The sequence below is a fragment of the Culex pipiens genome, chromosome 2 (assembly GCF_016801865.2).
Source record: "Culex pipiens pallens isolate TS chromosome 2, TS_CPP_V2, whole genome shotgun sequence".
Lineage (NCBI taxonomy): Eukaryota > Metazoa > Arthropoda > Insecta > Diptera > Culicidae > Culex > Culex pipiens.
Genome location: NC_068938.1, coordinates 100,254,274 through 100,276,283, shown reverse-complemented (window position 1 = coordinate 100,276,283; position 22,010 = coordinate 100,254,274). Strand labels below are relative to the sequence as shown.

Genomic DNA, 22,010 nt, shown 5'->3' with positions numbered 1-22,010 from the left:
CCTCTCCCACCGACCGACCACCACGGAATACGCATGCCTCGGCGGACGTCTTTGTTTTCAGGAACAGCACGGAAAATCGGACCTCCCCTCTTTCCCCCAGGAGGAAAATCGAGTGGAGGAAAACCGTACCGTTTTTCCTTCCTGGGTGCTGGAATTTCGCCTGCCAAATTCTTTCGGATTTGCGGAATTTCACAACTTTTTGAGGTTTTTTGACAGTTTTAAGTCGGTAGAACTCCGGAACTTGAACGCCTCCCGAACAACTGTTCCAGGTCTTCGAGGTCAACGCGAACCGGTAAAAAGGAAAGTGCAGGTCATCCACACAAAGAGAGTCCTCCTCCCCCCACCCCTTTAGTGGGAGTGGGAGAGAAAGGACAATCACGTCCGCCACAAAGGATGGGAAAGAGCTTTCACTTTTCTTCCTGCAGGAACAAGGATCTTGAACCCGTTCGATTTTTTCGTTTCCCGAAACTTGCGGAAATTCGAAACTTGGAGCTTGGCGAGGTTCTTACCGTAAATTTGCTGTAGATCTTGGAGTTTCTTCTCAATTTTCGTGGTACAAAGCTCGTCCGGAAAAGGCCTTGAAAATGCCCCCCTTCAAATTGTCACTTCTGGCCAGGGTCACTTCCGGATTCTCGCGCGGCACAGGCACCTGGGACCCGCTACATCTTGGCCAACACTTGGTGGTCACCACGCACGACGCGATCACTACTGGGTCATAAATCAGTTTCTTTATTACCTCTTCAGAAGGCAAAGTAGAAAGAAAAAAAAACTTCAAAAATTCGACACTACTCGCGGGGCCCGTCTCGGTCATCAACTATACGAAGAGTGTTGCTGGCCTGGTCTGGTTGGACTCACGAATCGAAATCCGCCGCGGCCACTTTGGCCCAATGATGTGTGGATACGCTGCTGGTGGTGGTGGCAAGTTTTGTAAACACACGCACACCTTGGGCAAATATGAATCGACGGCTCTCTCTCGGGTTTTGACAATCCGTCGAATACACGAGCGGTACCGCCGGTTGTTGGATGTTCCGGTGGTGGTGGTGCTTCGGGGACACAGCGAAAAAAAAGTGGGTGAAACGTCATTTATGCTGACTTTAGTTACAAGTGCATCCAAATCAACGTCAAATTGTAGTTTCTTGATCAATATTTCCTATTCTACACCCAAACGATAAAAAGGGTGACATCTAATGTCACTCGGAAACAATGACACCGCTTACCAGTTGTTCTAACACTTATAGCTGCCGCTCTAATCGAGTCCGTCCCATATGTAAAAACAACAAGCCGAGAAAAACGCATGTCAAATTTGTCCCGCCCATAAGGCTACGAGTTAGAATTTCACGAAAAAGTGGATTTTTTCCGGTTTTCTAGAACAAAGTACTAAATTTTATTGGTTTTTCTGATAGTTTACATGATTTTGAACCAAACTGCATCATTACCTCAAAATTGACGAAATTACATATGGGACGGACTAGCTTCGAGCGGCAGTACAGCTGCCCCTCAGAATGACGAAAGAGAGGGCAGATATAAAGAGAGTATAGTTGCGTAATGCCGTTTTATAATATCCCGCGCTCGTGGCACGGCGGTAGAGCGATTGGACATCACGCAGATAGCTTCGAGTCGATTCTCAGATCATGCAACATTGCTTGTTTATGTATATTGTATTTAAATGATGTTTTGATGTGTGTGCAATTTTCTTTTCAATCTGAAGATTAAATAGAGTCAGGAAAAATCTAGAAATTACATTCTTATCTACGAAATTGAGAAAATCCTTTCCTCAACTTTTTCGTGTATTAGAAAATCGATGTTGTAATGGATCTCTTTTTAATTTAGTTGATTGGTTTCACATTGTTTACAAAAAAGTGAAAAGTGACATAACATTTGGAACTTTTTATCTGCAAATGTGAGAAATTCTTCCCGAAAAGCTTAAAACACATGGATTGAGTTTAATTATTATGAATGTTTCTAGCACTTTTCTTTCTTATGAATTTAACCCTTGGAAAGATCTCAGTAAAGCTCTTTTGGAGATCTCAATCGACGATTATTAAAAAACGGCCCAAAATCTTTCGAAATTCTTTTGTTTGGAAGTATGGAATAAATTTCATTTTTATTCTCAGTATTTCATAATTCTATGATTTTGGTATTCTGACCCTATTTTGCAAGAAACTAACCAACAAAATTCATAATATTGAGCAAAATTAGGCTGTCCAAATTCAACCTAGATTACAGTGAAGTTTCTCAAAATTTTTAATACAGTGGACTCTCTCTGTGACGATATTGAAGAGGCCGTTGAGAACGGGGTTATCATATTATAGAACGAAAAATCAAAGCATGCTTTTGAAGGGACTGAAAATTAATTTACAGATAGAGCAATATTGATATCAAGATGATCGACAGCCTAAATTCTAATTAATTGGTCCTATTAAATTTGATTTGGTCCATTTTCCATCCAAATTTACCGATTCGGGTTTTGAAATGTTTCAGTAGGAGTGGTAAACAAGAATAAAAAGGAGTATTTAGTTTCGTTTCGTCCCGCCCGCGCACTGGATTCACAATCCAGAGGTCGCCGGTTCGAATCCCGCGGAGGGCGCTCTAAAATTCTTTGTGTAAATATGGGTATTCGGCGCCGTCGCTCCGTGCCATACTTTCATACACTTAGGAGCCCAGGGCGGCGAAGTCTCCTTGTAGATAAAAAGGAAGACACTAGTGGTTGGTACTAGCAATGGTGGCCGACAGCTATAAAGTCAACTTCGTGTTTTTTATTTAGTTTTATTTGTATTAGTCCTTGTATTTTAAAAACAGGAAAAAAACATTTTATGCTTAGTAGTTTTGGCTCAAAAATACAAATTTTATTTTTTTAATTTGTAATTTGTTGTTTTATTGGGTACGATAACTTGTTAGTTAAACTATGTATCAAGTCAAGGATAAAAAAAAACAAATAATAATTGAAAAATAATGTTGCTGGAATATGTATTTCTAAAAGGATATGTAATGAAACGCTAATCATTTGTTTTAATATGACGATCAGAGTTTAAAAAAAACATTCATTCTTGTGCAAATAACGCTCTCTTTTTTATGCTGTGTTATGTTCTACCATTACACTGGCAAGTGCCGCAACATCGGTGTGCGCGTGAGAGCGTTTTTCCATTTTATGACATTTAAATTTTGCTCACCGCTCATCGCTTGCACTCATTGCTCACTCGCTCACTTATCATGTCTAGTGCTGTCATAAGACGGTTTGTTCTCATTGTTGTTTTTAAGTTCGTTCAAAGAGTTCGGGAAAATATAGAAGTCTTTTTATAATTTAGTTAAATTTTTCATGTGAAAGGTCACTTTATCGAGTCATTTCTTTTTTAAATGAATACACATTTAATCAAAAATCTCTAATTTTTCACGAAATAATGTTAACATACATTTCTAAACATTTAATTTATATGAATTAGGTCATGCATAAGTTTGTATTGTAAGAAAATAAACAGAAATGTTTAATCTCACCTTAAAAATCGCCAAGTTTATTATTCCAGTAGATTACACTCTTCACCGTCTCGCCTCACTGTCTCACCGCTCACTTGCTCACACTTCGACTCACTTGAGCTCGTCTCACTTCTCATCACCACATTTCATGCACACTCTGTGTATTCTCTCCACACTCTCACACACGTGAGTCTGCCTTAGCCTTGGTCCTTTGTATGGGTGGCAGCAGATCTCGACGAGACTCTTGACGACGACGAAGAACCGCACCACACTAACGCTAATCGGCAAGAGGAGAAAGAAGACCTTCACCGTTCAAATTGACGGAATATATCTAGAGTAAATTTTCAAAAGGTCCTATGCGACAAAAGTAAACAAACTGAGTTATTTATTGCATGAAATTCTGCAAGCCGAAAACTACACTTTCCGCTGATCCAATTTATTAAAAGCCTTTTATTTTTTCAGTTATTGATAAAATACAAAACAACCTAAAACGATTCTCAATAAATTCTACACCAAATAATTATAGGTCGTTTTACCACGTGGGAGTCCTATGTGCATTTGGGTCAAACGTGCACATAGAACCTTAGCAATTCAACTTATGATCCATTTATATCATTTTTCAATTATGATGCATATACGCTCATATAAAAATGACCAAGGTGCATGATTTTTAGTTAATTTGTTAAGTCGTTTTTTATGAAACTCTGAAACAAAAATATTTTGCAATCTTCATGTTTGTCCAGTCCTTGCGCAACGTGTAGTCATCAGCTGATCGAGAATATGAAATATTTCAATGCTTGCAGTGCGAGAGAGATAAGCCGTTAGGAGAGAACATCGACCAATCAGCGCTCTCGTACGCATCTGTCAGATAGGTTTCATGGAAAATCATCCTATCCGACAAGGTAAACAATCTTGCACATAGGAATTTTCATGTTTGCGGCTTTTCAGTTGTTTTAATTTGCTTTTTTGTTTTAAAAGTGCTTTAATCTTATCATAAGCCGAATACTTGTGTCCAGGTAAGTTTTTCCTAGAAAATAATGCGAAGACTGCGTTTTGGCAGCTGATAATTAAATTTAAAAAAAGTGTTTCTTGCGTTTAATTTCATATTTCATTCCAGATGTGTAGCGCCCGGGATTGGACGCCATCGTGCGAAAGGACGCCGTAGGGACGAGGATTCGCCGAAGGCCATCCTGAACCGGCTGACCGGTCACGTCCCGTACGCGGCTAACGGGTACGCCTCGCTGGCCAGCGTCGACTCCATGAAGGACTTTGTGGCCCAGCTGGCGCGACTGTCGCCCTCTCGAAGCTACATCGTCGTGCTGGAGAACGCCGAACGGGTGCGCGACATGGACCACAACGTGCTGTAAATGTTGCTGCGACTGCCGGAGGTGACCGGGCTGAACGTGCTGCTCGTGTCGGATTTGCCGTTTGAAAAGTACTTTGTCAGGACGGGGCTCGCGCCGGTAGTGAAGCTGTTTGTGGCCGAGTACAGCAAGAAGGACATTCTGGTGATTCTGATGAACGATTTCGAGGCGGTGCGGGAGCAATTAGGATTGAGTTGGAGTAAGGGTTATTTTGAATGTTTTAGGGCAATTTGTGATACTGATTGGTTGTACTTTTTAGGTCCTACAAGCATGCCAACTTGTCGGAGGAGGAAATTGATAAGCGTCTGAAGATTGTGGAGATGCTGACGCCCGATTTCTAAGAAAACTACCTCAACATCTTCCTGAACGTGTTCTTCAAGGTGTGTCGCGACTTGAAGGAGCTGCAGCTGGTTGCGCTCGAGTGCTTCCACAAGTACTGCGAACCGGTGCTGGACGGGATGATTGCCGCGGACGACGTGACCCGGCTTTGGCGGAATATTTCTAAAACCATGAAACTTGGCCTCGGGACAATCTACATGCGCATGGGGAACGTCAACCAGGAATTGCTACGTCCCATCACCGTCGACGGCCAGACTTCTTCGGAATCCGTCGAGCAGATGCAAACGATGAAGCGGCTGGCGCAAAACCTGGAACTGCCCTTCTACGCCAAGTTCCTGCTGATTGCGGCGTACCTCGCGAGTCACAACGCCGCCAAGGAGGACAAACGACTGTTTATGAAATATCACGGCAAGCAGAAGAAGCGCCTTCAGTCGGTCAACGCAAAGGCCAAGGTGTTGGAAAAGATGGCACCCAGCTGGGACCGACGGCGTTCACCATCGACCGGCTGTTGGCCATCTTTTACGCCATTCTGGACGAGAAGATCGGCCTGACGTGCAACTTGCTGGCGCAAATCTCAACGCTTATTCATCTCAAGTTCCTGAACTTTGCCTCCGGCGAGGGAACCATCATGGACGGCAGCGCGCGACTTCAGTGCACCGTAGGAATGGACTTTATCGTGCACATCGGCAAGATGGTCGGCTTCAACGTGAGACAATACCTATGCGATTTCTTCTAAACTTGCGCTTGCGTGTGTTTGTATTTATTAAACTCAACTTGTTACTATTTTCAATAAATATTGCGGTAAATCCGAGATGTGAATCGTTTCGCTGAGGGTGGTGTCGCGGGACCGCAGCTGAAAGAGGCCATTCTGGAGACACTGGTCGCGCAGCAGCAGGCAGTACGGGACGGCAATCGAGTCGAGGTGGTGCAGCTGTTTGGAAAGGGAACGACCGCCGTTACGCTCGGAGCAGTCGAGCACGGGAAGGTTCGCTTTGCGCAGCACGTTGCACAGGTGTTTGGCCAGGTCGCGCAACTCCGGCATCAGGGCGGGGTCTGGAAAGCGAGAAAGACAGTTAAAACTCAAATCAGAAACAAGAACGCAGTACTTACTGTCGGAAAGACACACGATGCCACACTTGAACGGCGCCAGCTTGCGGTGAATCCTCACGCTTGCATCGCCGCCACTTTCAAACGCATCCAGCACGATCTGCAGCGTGGCCACGGGTTGATCAGGTATCGGCAGGAGAGCGTGTGACCTTGGTCCAGATTAAGGGTCAAGGAATCATTCAAGGGAACCTTCCCGTTCGCAAATCGCTCCTCTATTGTAACTCCAAACGGTACATTCGGATCAAAGGTTTCCTTTACAAAGCTCAGGTTCTCCCGCATCGGAATCCCAGAACTTCCTTCGTACACCGCTGTTCCAGCTTCCCCTCGTCTAAACTCATCTCTCAGATTATTGCGCAACATTCGTCCAATTGGGCTCAGCTTAAAACCGTCCACAACATTATCCCCCAAACCTAACGCTACAACTATCCCTACAAGCTTCCAGCAGCTGCCGGAAGCCCACAATCCCCTTCACACCAACCATCCCCCGCTCACTTCCTCAATTCCTGCTCGAGCGGAATATTTCCCGGTGGCGCCACAAAGTACTCCTCCTCCGTAACGCGTGCGTTCCTCAGCACATCCTGCTGGATGTTCCCGTCGGACACGCGGTCCTCGCGCAGCGTCAGCCGCTCCCGCTCCAGCACCGTGTACAGCGGTTCCACGCCGTCGGTGTCCACGGACAGAATCTGCGACGCAAACTCGATCGCGTCCTCGAGCGTCGGTGGGCCTCGGCGCTATCCAGATCCACCAGGCTTAACCGCTCCAGCAGCTGCACCGTTTGGGCGTCCACCGGGATGCGGGTTGGTGTCGACTGGCCGTCAATCGTGGATTTGTGTGGACGCTGGGGAACCTTGCTCGGATGTTTAAGCTCGTGGAAATTGATCTTTTGCCGGGTGCTCTTTTCCTGTGTCCCGGATAAATCGCCCGGCTTCGTTGAGGCAAAGGTCCTCACCAGCGAGTGGAGGGTGCGTCCCGGGGGTGGTCGTAGATGGCACGGAATTCTAATCATGTCACACGAGGAGCCGAACTATGAAGGAACACGGGATTGATAAGCTGAATTTTCTTGGTTCCGGCCGCGTCCTGCAGAATCTCGAGAGCCAATATCGTCGGATTTTCCAGCACCGTCGTATTGAAGCAGATGTTTATTGCACTATTGTCTACCGACTCGAACCGTTACCGGGAATCCGCGCTGACCCGCCTCCAGGTAGGCCGGTTTCTTTCGGTGGAGATTTGGGCACCGATCAGATCTGTAATAAAAATTAACGCGAAAAAAACGCCATAATTTGTGCTGTCACCGTACTGTATAATAAAAAAAAACTTACCTGAACAGCTTACGACAGGATTGAATCATTTAAAAACGTAAAAAAGCAAAAAAAACTACTGAAAATTGGCAAAACTTGAAAAGTCCTATGCGACTCAGCCAAATATTGTTTACATTGTCGCATAGGATGTTTTGCAAGCACCTATCTGACAGCTGACGACGAGAGCGCTGATTGGTCGATTTTTTCTCCTAACGGGTTCTCTCTCTCGCGCTGCAAGCATTGAAACATTTCATGCTCTCGATCAGCTGTGACCACACGTTGCGCGAGGATTGGGTAAACATCATTATCATAAAAAAGTAGTTCTTTTTAAATAAAGATTTAAATTTAATTTAGAAAAGTCCTATGTGCAATGCTGCACGCATTTGCTCCAATGTGCTTTATCCTATCTGCAAAAAATGTTCTATGAAACGTGTCCTATGTGCAATCAAAGGTCGTATGAAACAAATTTATTCAGAAATAAGTTTAAACTAGACTTTTGATAGTTCCCGATAAGTACACTTAAAAAGCATCATTCTAGGTCTATTTGTGCGTTTTTAGAAATGAAAAATACCCAACTTTGTTTAAATGGGATTTAAAAATGTCCAGCAAAACTTTGACATCAAATTACTCAAATTGAGGTTTTTGCACATAGGACCTTTTGAAAATTTACTCTAGATATAATATCGAGAGAGGGCACAAGAAACGGAATAAAGAACAGGAAGAAACCGAGTCAATTTTACCGAAAGGTTCCGAAACGTCCCCGGTGATCCTTGATCCTGGCCCCGGTCACTTACGTAAAAAGGAAACGCGTGCACCGTAGCACCCGACCCAAGATGCGTAGTATCGGAAAATCACACGCACAATTTCGCACACCTTCGCCTCGTTATTTACTTTTGCTTGCACAAGCCAAAAACCGCGACGACGACCGCTCTTGCTGCTCAACACTGAAAAACTCTCCACAGCGACGAGCGATGGACCACACGACGACCAGCAGCGCCAGATGATGAGATGAGATGATTATCTCACACCGCAACTCACTACTCACTGCTCACGGATCACGCTATTTTTACACCCAAAAGACATTGGCGAAATAATTTAAACTTTTATTGATGTTTTTGGTTGTTTGTGGACAACGCAGAATAAACCAAGTTTCATGTCAAATGTGGGAACTGTGATGGTTTCCATACCGCTAGTTACTGCGGATGCGTCGGAAGAAGAAAGTAGCAGCGTCCCATCCTTCTCAGCGAAGTACGAACTCAACCGTTTCTGCAGCTAGACAGCGGACATCTCAACAATCACTCCTGGATGGGGCCGTTCGTTTGCCAGCGTGGTCGCTGTATAGTAGCGGCCGTGGCAGTGAAGATGTCGTTACCCAGCCGGATTTCTTTGCTTTCACGATGGAAATTGGGGAAGGCGTCATCCATAAAGTATGTCACGCTAAAATCGGCCAAAATTAACCCCCCCTCCCCCCTATGTCACACTTTGTCACGCTGGCTCCAACCCCCCTTCGAAAAGTACGTCACATTCTGTTGACTCCCACCCCCCCCCCCCCCCCGCCCCTCCATATTGATTTTTTTAATAATTATAACATGATTTATAAATATGATTATTTATAAATTTGGAGTTCAATCGACAAAGTTTTTTATTTTTACAGGTTGTGTTTAGATTTTTATTTTGTTGAATGTTGTAGTGATAGAAATCACCATCAACAGTTTTTTTTTTTTGTGAAAATCTAATGATTTAAGTATATTAAATCTATCATCGAAAACTCTGTTTCTCAAAGCCTTGTGACGTGTTTGATTTATGAGTAAATTTTATCAAAAAAAAAACTTATTTTAGATATGAGACCATCCATAAACCACGTGGACACTTTTTTGGGAATCTCGAACACCCCCCCCCCCCCTTCGTGGACAAAAAAAATCTTTTTGTATGGAGCGTGGACAACCGCCATACCTCCCCCCCCCCCCCTAAAGTGTCCACGTGGTTTATGGATGGTCCCTATATTCTTTGACTGAATTTTCAGTAATCAGGATATAGTCTAGCGTGACGTCACGATCTCACGGACCCCCCCCTCTCCACCTTGTCACACTTTGTCACGCTTGCGACAACCCCCCCTCCCCCCCTAGAGCGTGACGTACTTTATGGATGACGCCGAAGACAATGACGCGGTTTTGGACCTGCCGTAAAAAGGCAGAGCAATTTCTGGCCCTCGGGGATCTGATGATTAAGCACATCTACAAAAATTGCAAACAAATCTATCTAAACCATCAACAACGGACTATTTGGGAACTTTTATTTGAAAATGAGCGAAGAATTGACTCGAGAAATTTTATAAGAGTACATCGTGTTTCATAAAAATGGTTGAAAATTTCAACTTGAAATAAATTATTTCTGTATTTTTTAAGAGGGACCCTCCAAAAAAATTCTTCCGCTGCTGCTTTGGCAGCCGCTCATTTTCGCTCGTTCATTAAAATGAGCTTTCGCTCTTTTTCTAAATCTTGATGGAAAGGCTAGTTAAAGAATGTTGTAGTTTTTTGGGATTTTTTATGGAACTTTTATTAATTATTTTGAAAACAAAAACCTAAAATGAGAAAATTCGCGCGATAAAGTGTATCCAAATGTTTTATCGGGCAAAACGATTTAATTTTTTTTTCTAAAATCGTATGGGCTTTTTAGCATTTTGAAATCCTCAATTTATTGTTCGGGTGTTTCGTTTAGAAAATTATTTACTTTAAGAGCAATCTGAAAAAAAAATCTGGAAAATATGGGATATAAAACATACATATTCAAATGTTGGCATAAATGATATTAAGAATCTTGCAATGTATTTTGATGAGAAAACTGCAAAAGAACTCCCAAAAATGCTAGAAACAAATTTACTTGAAAGTTGTTCAAATTTGGAAGGTGCAAAATTCAAAGGTTTTATATTACTTCTTTTATGATCTGCCGTAGACTGAGGCGAATCGGAACTACAGTCTGAATTGTGAATTCAGTTTTTAAAGCATTTAAAAGCTTCAAATAAATTAATCGATGTACTTATTTAGTTGATCTGAATCATTTCTAACCGAAATCAATCAAACATTTCAAAATATAGTGCAAGAACCTAGTTAAAATAGCTGTCCTAATTAGCCCCATGTGTCCCGATTCACCCCAGATGACGATACTTTTACCCCAGTTTAGACTGAAAAAATGGAATTGTACTGAAAAAAGGTACATTATTAATATTATGTAAAATTTTATTTTTTTGGTGTGTTTATATATTTTTTATGTAATTTTTTTCAGACGTAAGAGATGCAATTATATACTGATATTACCAATATTTTTTTACTTTTTGCCAAAAACTAAATTGGGCTGCATGATTTACTTAGCCACCCACGCAAAATTTTAAAAACTATTCACTTTTTTTAATTTTGTTAACAATGGTTAACAGCAATCAGAGCTTTTTCATCAAGAGTTTTGTTCCAGACATTTTAGTATCTTCAAAACTACAAGAAATATTGATATGGTTTTGTATTCATCACCTAAAATATGTACTGTCTACAAAATAGTTTACATCAAAAATGGACTATTTTGACAATCAGTAGGGTTAGTGAATTTTCACGATTTCGCGGACAGCGTGAAATTCGTGAAATTTGAAGATTTCCGTGAAATTCCGTGAAATCTATCAATTTTCTCAAATCAATTCTTTGAAATAACAAAAATAATAAAAAAAATCATCAATAAGGACTTTTTAAGTAAATTTTATTCGTTTTCAATTAAAAAGGGTGACATTGATGATTTGTTAATTTTTTTTTAAAGAAAACTAACTAAATTTAGTAATATTATCAATCGCTGTAATAACAATTGACTACTATTTTATTTGAAAAGTATAATTTTAAAAGAAATTAAAAGATTCAAGATAATATGAATAGTATTTTTTACCTTTGAAATCACCTTTAAAAAACATTTCTTTCTGAGTCCTGTTTAATTTTCACGTACAGTGAAACCTCTTTTTACGCGGTGCGTTAAGTTTTTCTAATTTGTCGATTTCTCTGGAACGACGCAACATTTTTGTAATCTTTCAAAAGCAATTTGTAGGTTTTGTTCAGATCTACAAAACGCTTTTTGAAGCTTGCTAAAATATTGCATGGTTTAAGAGAAATCTACAAAACAAAAAGCGTAACGCCACCGCGTAAAAAGAACTTTCTCTGTATTACCTTATTTTGTTTTCTGTTCTGAATTTTTTGGCGATTTCGTTACAGATTAAATTATTATTGCCTATTGATTTTTAATTTAGTTTTTTTTTTTTAATTTTGATGGAAAATCTTCAAAAATATTTTTATTGGGCAAAATGTTGCAGAAAATTCAAATTATTTTAATCATTTTGGCTGGACAAGATTGTTTAATCTTGTTTAGAAATGAAATTCAATAAAATGTAAAATGATAAAATAGAAGCAAATCAGCGAAATCTTTTTAGCTATATTAGTCGAATATTAGAAAGGCAGTTCAATAAATGAGAATTCGTGTGCCCTACATTTCGTTTCCTAATATATATAGAGTCCATCCATAAACCACTTGGAAACTTTTTAAGAAATTATGAAAAGTTTTTTTTTGTGTCACGTTCAAATTTAGTAAACATTTTGTTTAGTTTATTGAAGAATAATATATAATGAAGCATAAAAAGAAGTTTCTGTGAATTAAACATAAGATTTTCAGAGTTATTTTAACATTTTTCACGTTCCGCGAAATTTCCGTGAAATTTGGTGTTTTGAAATTAAGGTCCCCGTGAAATTTGCAATTTTCGAGCGTGAAAAATCACTAAGCCTAACAATCAGATACCAAAAATAACAGAATCGAATAGCAACACTTTTCAAAATAAATGCTGAAAAGTTCTACTTTTCAGCACTGAAATGGGTGCTGAAAAGTTGAACTTTTCAGCACTTGTTTTGAAAAGTAACACTTTTCAACATTTTTTTGGTTTAAATGATTTATTGACAAAATACATGAAAATTCGACTCAAAATTTCACTCAATGGGTGTTTTTCGAAATTGCAAAAAATGTTGTATGGAACTCGCTGCAAAACTCGATTTTTTCAGCACTCGTCGTATGTATCCAACTCGGTGAACCTCGTTGGATAAATGTACGACTCGTGCTGAAAAAATCCTCTTTTTGCAACTTGTTGCATAAACTACTATTTTTGCCTGCTTGCAAAAAAAAATGTTCGCGTAAACGTGAACAAAGTTCATAGAATCACGAAAAAGAAAGAAAATGTTTAACTCTTTTCGCGCATTTTCTTAAGTTATCACCATAAAAGTTGAACAGATGACATAAGCTTTGTTCACGTTTTCGCAAATTCTGGATCTGGAATAAATATAAGATTTACAATAGAAACGGGATTTGATTGGAGGAAACACGACTGATCACACTTTTTTTCTGTTGCAGACAGACTAAAATCTTGCTAAAATCCATCCTTCTCGCTATCTTTTATGTAGTAAATTGCTTCAATCTTAAATATTTTCCATGTGTTTATATTAAATTGTGGAGTTTGATTAAATCATCAAAGATTTTTTTTATAAAATCTCGATTAAATTTTCAAAAGGCCCTATCTGCATAGGAAACCCATGAGGGATAGGTTGTTTTGAAAATTTAATCTAGAAATAAGATAAATTCCATCCAGTAATTTTTAACAAATTCAATTCAAATTTGCTGTGTGAACAAAAGCTACGATTAAGGTGCAGTGAGAAGTGAGCTAATAGTGAGCAGTGAAGAATATATTTGTTTCATTACAGTTCTGTCATATGGAGCCAAGTCCAATTCAAAACATGGTTCCGAAATTTGTTCGCATCAGTATCACCACCTAGCGTGGATGCCTGAAGTTACTACACTGTTAACTTTGAATATTAGACAAGATAATGTTGTATAACACACGCTACAGGTCACGCGCACTAATCTGATTTTGAACAAGTGGCATAATTTTTGAATTGACCGTTGCTACTGGTTTATTTTTGTTTTCAACTTATTCCCTAGCGTAAACGAGTTGCATAAATTGTGTAAATATGTAAACAGTTTCCTTAAATAGGGTTGGCAGTAATTGATATGAAAAATTACGTATGTTTATAAATGGAGTACCCGCAGTCGAGCAGTTTTTGACAGTTCGCTCCATAAGGAATACATTGTAGAAAAAAGCAAAAACTGCTCGAATGGAAATGCTCCATTAAAATTTCTAACATTCTTTGGAAGGGATAATGCGTGTTACAAGTTTTTCTTATCTTTCCTTAAAATAAGTGTTTCGGTGTCACTCAACAGATGGCCAGCTGGCCTGGCTTCAGCCCTAGCTTCAGCCCCAGTCAGACCCGGTGGCTTTTTTCGAGTCAAGATTTGTCTTATCCGTCGGATGGGGAAGTGAACATTGGTTCAGACCTAATCTAGATCCTTAGCTTAGTCCAAGTGTAGGAGTCGTCCATTGGTCCTTCCTCGGTGGAGTCGCTGGTAGGCAGTTGTACTACCAATCCAAAGGTCATCAGTTCGAATCCTATCGAGACGAATGCATCAACCATCATACGGTAGATTAAGTAACGTTTTACCATTCGTTAACATGTTGAAGTAGTTATTGATATACTGGTTAAACATATTGACAAAAAATATGACCTAAATTTGTACACCTTTGTTTGACAGTTGACAGGCAAAAAAACAATCACTTTGGGGACAGGAAACTTTGCCGTTCTCAAGCAAACTTTTAAAATAATATCCGGCAATTTAGGGAAAGGTCGGTTTCTCTTGAGCAGTTCTCTAGGATTTCGGTCATTCGATTTTTTTTGTATTTTTTAATCCGACTGAAACTTTTTTGGTGCCTTTTTTTGAAATTAAATATGTCTTTATTGAACTTTCTTATAATAATTACATTTCATTTACATTCTAAGTGGTATGGCTACATGCTCTTCATCTTTGTTATATTTTTCGTTTTCTTATTAACTGTTCACATTCATTTATTTACTTCAAATTGTTTTACATTTTTGCATTGAATCGAATACATTTGGGTAAAAAAGAAAAAAAATCGCTTTAACAACTAATCCTAACTTAAAACTAAAAAAGTAAATTCATTGAAATATTCAAAATCATTAGAACGAGTAAACTACGAACTGTATTTTAAGATAAATCCTCCAAGCGTTCTTACTTGTTCAGCACGAGTTTTGCAACCACGCAGTGTTGTTGTCATCTCGATGAAAATGTTCAGAAGTTCTTGTGGTGAAAACAGGTCACTACTGCCTTCATCCGTTGATGCTGGTTGGTTTTCCTTCGGTTGCTGACTGAAACCAGGAGGTGTTGTATTCTCTGCAACTTTTTGCCGCTGATTCAACGGCAATGGCTGCAGATTTGAAACCACTCGAACAGATCCCGCTCCAGGTGACGCCAAAGCAGGAAAATCCACGTCCGTGAAAGTTGGTGGTGTTTTGCGACGATTTGGTTGGTGCCTCGTCGTCGCTTGCTGCCGAATTTTCACAAACTCAGCTCGTTTTGGGCAGCTCCGATTCTTGGTAGAATGGTCGCCGCCGCAATTGTAGCATTTCGCTTCGATGTTCTCGTTGATTGTTTCGCAAGCTTGAGTTTTGTGCTCACCTCCGCAGGTTGCACAACGACTCTTGATGAAACAGTTCCTTCCACCATGTCCAAACTGCAAGCAATTCGAACATTGTGTCACGTCACGGTGCACTGGACGATAACGTTCCCAAGTCACGATAATGTTGAAAATTGCCCGAACTGCTTTCAGCTCAGACGGCGTTGTCGATCCTTTCTCGAGATGAACCAGGTACAGTTGATCACGATACTTGATGTCCTTGTTGTGTCTCGTCATCTTGAAGACTTCGATCACGTTCAACTTAAGAGTTTTGAGCTCTTCTTTCAGCACACTCACATCCATGTCATACAGGCCTCGGAGGACCTGTTTCATGGGGCGTTTACCTGGATCGTCATGGCTGTAGTATTCAATCTTTGTGTTGTTCAGGAAATCCCGAACGTAGTTGTAATCCTTTCTGGTAGGTAGCAGAATTTTGAGTCCATCAGCACACAAGCGAATGGAAGCTCGTAAAGCACCAGATTTGATAAACCCGGTCAGCCACTTTCGCACCGAATCCGATGACGATGTTTTCACAAAAATGGGCGGCAACTTTTCCCGTCGTTCAAATTCTTCCTTCTCGCTCACGTCCACAGGGAGGGTAGCGAACTGGTTTCCAGACGAATTTTGAGCGTCCTTGCTCAAACTGCCTGGCTTTGCAGGTAGCGCTTCGGCATTCTTTAGCTTCTTCAAATCTGCCGATCCTGCTGGTGAGGATCGCCTCTTTTTCTTGCCGTGGGGCATTTTTGCACTTTTTAAGCACTTTTTTGGTTTGTGAGGGACGCACGTCTGACTCGCTTCTCTGCTGATCGCAGACTCTTTTTGGTGCCTTCGGTATGCACAAAGAAGGCATTTTGCATCATTAGTTTGTCCATATAATTTTCCATACAAATTTGGCAGCTGTCCATACAAAAATAATGTATGAAAATTCAAAAATCTGTATCTTTTGAAGGCATTTTTTGATCGATTTGGTGTCTTCGGCAAAATTGTAGGTATGGATACGGACTACACTGGAAAAAAATGATACACGGTAAAAAAATTGATGATTTTTTATTTAACTTTTTATCACTAAAACTTGATTTGCATGAAAACACTATTTTTTTTTTATATGTTTTAGAGGACATAAAATGCCAACTTTTCAGAAATTTCCAGGTTCGCAATTCGCAATTTTCAGTGTAAGAACGGGCCTTGACCGATCTTATGCACCAGGTTCCCGACGAACACGCACTGCCCTTACACCTACATCTCACCCTTGCTCTGAGTCAGTACGAGCAGCATGCTAGAACACGCTTTGAGTGTTCTTGCCAGGCACACCTTCTTTTCCGGTTACGCATTTTAACTCGGCCGGGGGTGGTACATTACGTAGGGTTTGATGTAAGTATAAGCGCCTAACCATTTATAGTGTGCCTATCAACAATGTCCAGCAAGAGGAATCCGTCCAACGGTGGACGGATTTCTCCTGCAAAACAATGCACAGAAAGCCATCCACTGGGGAACCATTTCTCTTGCCAACTTACAACTATTTTTGAACGCCCAACTGTTGTAAGCCAACATCACGTGCATGATGAAATTACATGCTATTTCCCTTTACATTCATAATAAAATAATGCTGCAAAAGTATTCAAGAAAAAACGAGCCGACTTACAGTAGTTGTACTGTATACTGTTTACAAACATTATACGAGGCTTTTTTGACGTTATACCACTGTGGCGTACACGGTCAACAGCGAACGGGCAAAACAGGCAACAAATGGGAAATCAAAGTGAGACCAGGAAAAAAAATCGCTTTTGTTCGAGCTTGCCTCTATATGGTTCTGTGCCACCTGGTGGCGTTTGCGTTGATTATGATTCCCACCACCAGGTGTGAGTCAAGTTGTGGCATTTAGTATGGAAACCGAACGCTAGGCATAAATTCAAACATGGTTCAAAAAACAGGTTGGTGAAAATAGCTTTTCGGCGAAAATCTTATTGGATTTTTAAGCAACAAGTGACATGAATAATTTGTTTCTGTAAATTAAAATGCAAATGAATATTAGTTTAAGCTTCATTCTAACAGGAATTTCGGCATGAATAAAAAATAAACTACAGTTTACGTATAATAGAATTTCACTTTTATTGATCTTTTGTGTAGTAAATGCATTTATGTTCGTAAACACCGAAATAACTGAAAATGTGTCATTTTCACTTGTTTTTTTCTGCGTTTGATCTTTTTCTTTCGCTCATTTCTATCAACCATCTACAATATTGTTTCCATTTTCATAGCCATGAAAAATGCTCACTTGACAACAACAATTACATTGTGGTATAAAGTATTTAGTAAATTTTGCGGATTTCATCCAAGAAAGGGGTGATAACAACAATTTGTGAGGGTACGAAGTATTAAGTTTCGTGCAACATGGAATAACAACTGGTTCGATGCTACGTAAAAAATACACTTTTCGTGATTAGAAAAAAATCTTTTTGTTTCTTATTTGTGTAATCGATATCAATAAATTCTGTTTGATTTCATAAATGCAAAGATTTTCCGCATTCTCAAATCCGATCCTTGAAAGTGTACGAAAATATATATTAGTGTTGCAGAAACCGTCTGCCTAGCTTTTCTATCACTGGAGTTTTGTGTGGTATTTGGTGCTTGGGAAATAGGATATACCGTTCAGTAAGATTAACTTGCAACTTTCTAAGAAACTGCCTCTAACATTTATTCCCCTGTCTGTTTTTTTTTTTTCAAACTTTCTCGCTCGTGTTTTGGTTTGCTAAGAACGACATCAATTCAAAATTGGGTCGAAAGTTGTGATTTTTTTTGTTGTTTATCATTTTCTGAGAGTTTGGACTACAACAACTTGATAAGAGATGTTTGTTGGAAGATTGGAAACGTTTGTAAAGTTGAATATTTTTTTAATTTATAGTATTAATAGAGCCGAACAGGATTGTTTAAGGTTTGTGAAACTTTTTTCAAACTTTGGAGTAATGGAAAACATCTGAACATTTAACAGTTTTTTTTTTGTTTGTAAGATTAAAGGTACGTGTATTACATATGCCAAGTTAGCGGTTGTATTATCTTTCCCTCATTTCAGCTGTAGCTTTACGCAAGGAAGTTGGTTTGGAACACTGATTCACGATTTTTTTTTGTACGACCAAAGTTACTGCAAATCATATTTGCGCATTTCGTGTGAATGCTTTCTTCTTATTCATTATTTTAACAGCGCCATTTGATGTTGCCAATTTGTTTTTCTGGAAGTAAAGCGGCCATCCAAAGTACATTGCAATCGGTACGATTTATATTATTTACCTGTTGACAATTACAACATTTATATCACTTTTCTTGCTTGTTTCGTACTAACTATACCGACCTCGCGGACAACATTGACTCTATTTTTAGGATCAATTTTGTCCGCGAATAAGACTTTCAGCAAGTCTTCTACTACAACGTATTCATTTTTTTATTGTTTACATTTCCAAGCCAAGCGTGACTTCTATTTGTTCTTCTTGAAAGTTTTTTTTTTTCAATTTCATATACGTTATGGTAGGGTGCCTCAAAGTTTAAACAGTTCAACTAAGCTATTGTGTGAGTGTTTTTGTTTTAGTAAGTATAGGATTAGCGTAACATCTTATATTGCTGTTCCAATGTAGGCCTCCTGTTCTACTGACTTTTTAGAAAGTGGTGCGATGGAATAAGCTAATGGATTGCTGATTAAACTGACCCAAAATGTTGTAACAATGTTATTTAACGCCTTGAATCGCCTTCTTTCTACAATTAAAGCAACTGCTTTTTACGCATTAATCCAATTTACCTTATTGCATCATCAATAATCAAATTAAACACCAACAATAAACATGTTTTCTATCATTCGGTAAAAGTATTGAGCTTCGATCTATCGAAACCATCTTGGGCCCACTGTTTTCTGCACATGATATGACTTAAACGCAAAGGTTTTTGGTCGTTTCCTAGTCCCGTTGGTAAACTGTCACTCACTGGAAGGGTTGCCAGCTGTCACTAAACATCAAATGCCGTGGACCTACAATTGGGTGCATTCCGCTAAAAACATCAACCACCAGCAAATTTACGCGCAACTAATAAAGAGATTCTACAAGAAATGCTTAGATTCTGCTGCGTTCCATTGAAAACGTTAAAATTGCCTTGCAGGGAAAAAAGATCAAGTTGTCAATCCTCGAGAATGCCGCCCTTTTGCTGGCTGGCAACACTTTAGAAGATGGTATCGAAGACGGCAATCGAGCGGCGGATGCTCTCGTCCGTGGTGCAGCACTCGATAAATTCGTCCAGCGTGATTTTTCCGTCACAATTGCGGTCCATTTTCTGTGGGGAAGAAGGAAAGTCAACAAAAAAATGTTAGGGAGTATACAGACAAGAAAGCTCCAACACGTCGCAACAATGTAGTAAAATAAATCGACCAGCAGATGCTAGATTAGCCCCATTTGCCCTAATGGCTGGCACGCCATTACTTTCGTTTCTGTTCTGTGTTCTGTTTTTACGGCCCCCTTTTCTCCAAAGTCATTGATCTTTGGGCCGAGAGAAGCAGGGCATATTTGGTTGATAAAGCTTAATTGTCACACATTTGCTGATAAAAAATGGTCAATTACCAGAAAGAATTATTGGCGGGTGAAACAAGCTGAGAATACAACAAAAAAGGACCAAAAAATGCTTTGTTAATTGATCCGAGCAAATTTTAAACAGTTTTTTTGACCATCCTGGCACGGCGCACAGTGGGCGAAATCGAATCGGTGCAGACATCCGCCTCTTTGATCCCGAGACCGCCAACATCGGATTTCAAGTTTTGATAAGACCTTTTCAAATATAAAGACAGATTTTTTTTAACTCCAAACTCTTTTTCTCTAAAAGACCAATCAATCACCGTCATTTGCGCCAAAGGGAGTTAAACTCGGTTGAAATGGCGCGGTTACCATCCTGGTACGGCGCACAGTGGGTGAAATCGGATCAAAATTGTACGCGGGTGGTTTGCATGTTGCCCCAAATCCCAATTTTTCAACAAATTTTCTTGAAAATGGCTCTGTATTTAGATATTAAAAAGGGGACTTTAAACTGCCTACCAATATGAACTTAATTTATGTGAAAATGTTCCCAGCGTATGAAAGAAAAAGAAACAAGAAAATTGATGTTTTTAAAGTCTCATTCAAAACTAGTGACCGAGCCACGTAGCCCAGAAGTAACGTTTCCGCCTCGTAAGCGGTAGATCGGGGTTCAAATCCCGGCTTGGACCAACACAACTGGTGATCTTTTCCCTTCTGGATTCGATTGCTTAGTAAAGGGAAGGTAGTGTATCGTCACAAACTGGACTTGACACCCTAGGAAGACAACCTATGGAATGTTGACATTAACCATAACATGTTAACATTAAGTTGATTAATCAACTGTCACTGAATCCGCATTATAAATGCCGGCCCGATACTCTTCACGGGTGTTCCCCTCAGGAACAGGGAAATACTACTTGCTTTTATTGCGGCGAGGTAAACGAAGTTAAGCTTTATTCGCAGTTTGGATAACTATTGTCGGCTGTGCTGACGATGTTGGTGGCGTCGATCAATTATGCGGAAAGCAATTTCCGTTACTGATGTTTTCAAATGTTAGGTCAGATTTTTAAAATCTATAAAAAAAATTATCGAAAAGTTCAGACAATTTTACATAAGAATGACTGTTTGCACTTAATAGTTTGACACATTAATGTTGCCCAATCAAGATTTTTAAAATCTGACCTAACCTTGGAAAACGTCCAAAAATGGTTTCATAGCGAAATTGGGGTGCAAATGGTTTTTTTTACTGGATTTCTGGGACATTTTCACATAAGGTACGTGCATTTTGGATGGCCGCATAAAGCTCCCTTTCTAAATACAGAGCGATTTTCAAGAAAAATTGTTGAAAAATTGGGAATTGGGGCAACATGCGAACCAGCCGCGTTTAATTATGTACGATTTTGGGTCCAATTTCGTCCACTGTGCGGCGTAGGTCTAATTATTTTGGCCAAGGAAGCCCCAGAAAAATGTTCAGCCCGATCGGAGAACTTTTTTTTCAAATCATGTTGTTTTCGTGGGGAATTGCTTGAAGTGAGATCCAGATTTAAAAAAATACACAAATATCACTAAAGGGGTTACATACATGTAGAAAATCACAAAATTTCATATTACAGAAAATTCACTAATCCACTAAAAAGATTATTTTCAATCACTCCTGAAAGTTTCATAAAGATATTTTGTGACTAAACTGTAAAAGACGATTTAAGCTCAAAATTTTGCCATGCGCAAAGCAAACTGTCTAACTTTCTGACCGTTTTTCTCTGAACACCAAGTTGATTTACGGGTGCCACGATATCTCGAGATGGGACGGACCAAATTGGCTGAAATTTTGGGTGAAGACTCCCAAGACATATCCTGTGTGCATGACGAAGCCCGATTTTGAAATTTTGAATTTTCAAAAAATACAAAAATCAAAAACTGGCGAATATGAAAAACAGAAAAATATTTTTATCTTTTTTTAAATAAAATTTTTGAAAATCAGCCTTCGTCATTCACACGGAACCGGTTTAAGCAGTCTTCACCAAAATTTTGAGCCGAATGCTACAACCAAATGTCTTAAAATTTGTTTTGTTAATAGATGAAAAGGAATATTGTTATGCCCTGAAAACAGGTTTTGAAAAAAGTTTAAATGTGTGCTCATACCAACCTCTGAGATTTTTGACAATTTACATGTATGTAACCCCTTAAGTTGTCATAACTTGAGGCTGGGTTGCCAGATCTTCAAACTTTTAGATGCTTGGAAAGGTCTTTCGATTATCAAACCAATTGTGGGTTTGATGATGGATCTAGACGT

At 39.6% G+C, this 22,010-nt stretch overlaps 2 protein-coding genes and 3 pseudogenes across 8 annotated transcripts in view; 1 reads left to right on the top strand and 4 right to left on the bottom strand.

Annotated features, from left to right (window-relative positions):
• Positions 1–8,541, bottom strand: part of LOC120413114 (phosphatidylinositol 3,4,5-trisphosphate 3-phosphatase and dual-specificity protein phosphatase PTEN) — a 146,135-nt gene extending 137,594 nt beyond the window's left edge. For 2 of the 6 annotated variants that reach the window (XM_039573821.2, XM_039573822.2), the window contains exons 1-2: positions 8,320–8,540; positions 3,493–3,748 (exon numbers count right to left, since the gene is read on the bottom strand). The gene's annotated coding sequence lies outside the window, so the exon portion shown is untranslated. Of the gene's footprint in view, positions 1–509; positions 845–3,492; positions 3,749–8,319 lie in introns of those variants that run through there. The other 4 variants (XM_039573823.2, XM_039573825.2, XM_052708865.1 and 1 more) reach the window with 4 other exon arrangements.
• Positions 891–5,940, top strand: LOC120413097 (origin recognition complex subunit 5-like; annotated as a pseudogene).
• Positions 5,941–6,762, bottom strand: LOC120413116 (DNA polymerase subunit gamma-2, mitochondrial-like; annotated as a pseudogene).
• LOC120413115 (glutamyl-tRNA(Gln) amidotransferase subunit C-1, mitochondrial-like) lies at positions 6,770–8,323 on the bottom strand (annotated as a pseudogene).
• Positions 8,542–17,982: 9,441 nt separating the features above from the next.
• LOC120413079 (Kv channel-interacting protein 1-like) overlaps positions 17,983–22,010 on the bottom strand; it is a 191,531-nt gene continuing 187,503 nt past the window's right edge. For both annotated transcript variants that reach the window (XM_039573783.2, XM_039573782.2), the window contains exon 7: positions 17,983–19,484. In XM_039573783.2, the coding sequence (XP_039429717.1) occupies positions 19,374–19,484 (111 nt within the window). In that variant the 3' untranslated portion in view covers positions 17,983–19,373. The remainder of the gene's footprint in view (positions 19,485–22,010) is intronic.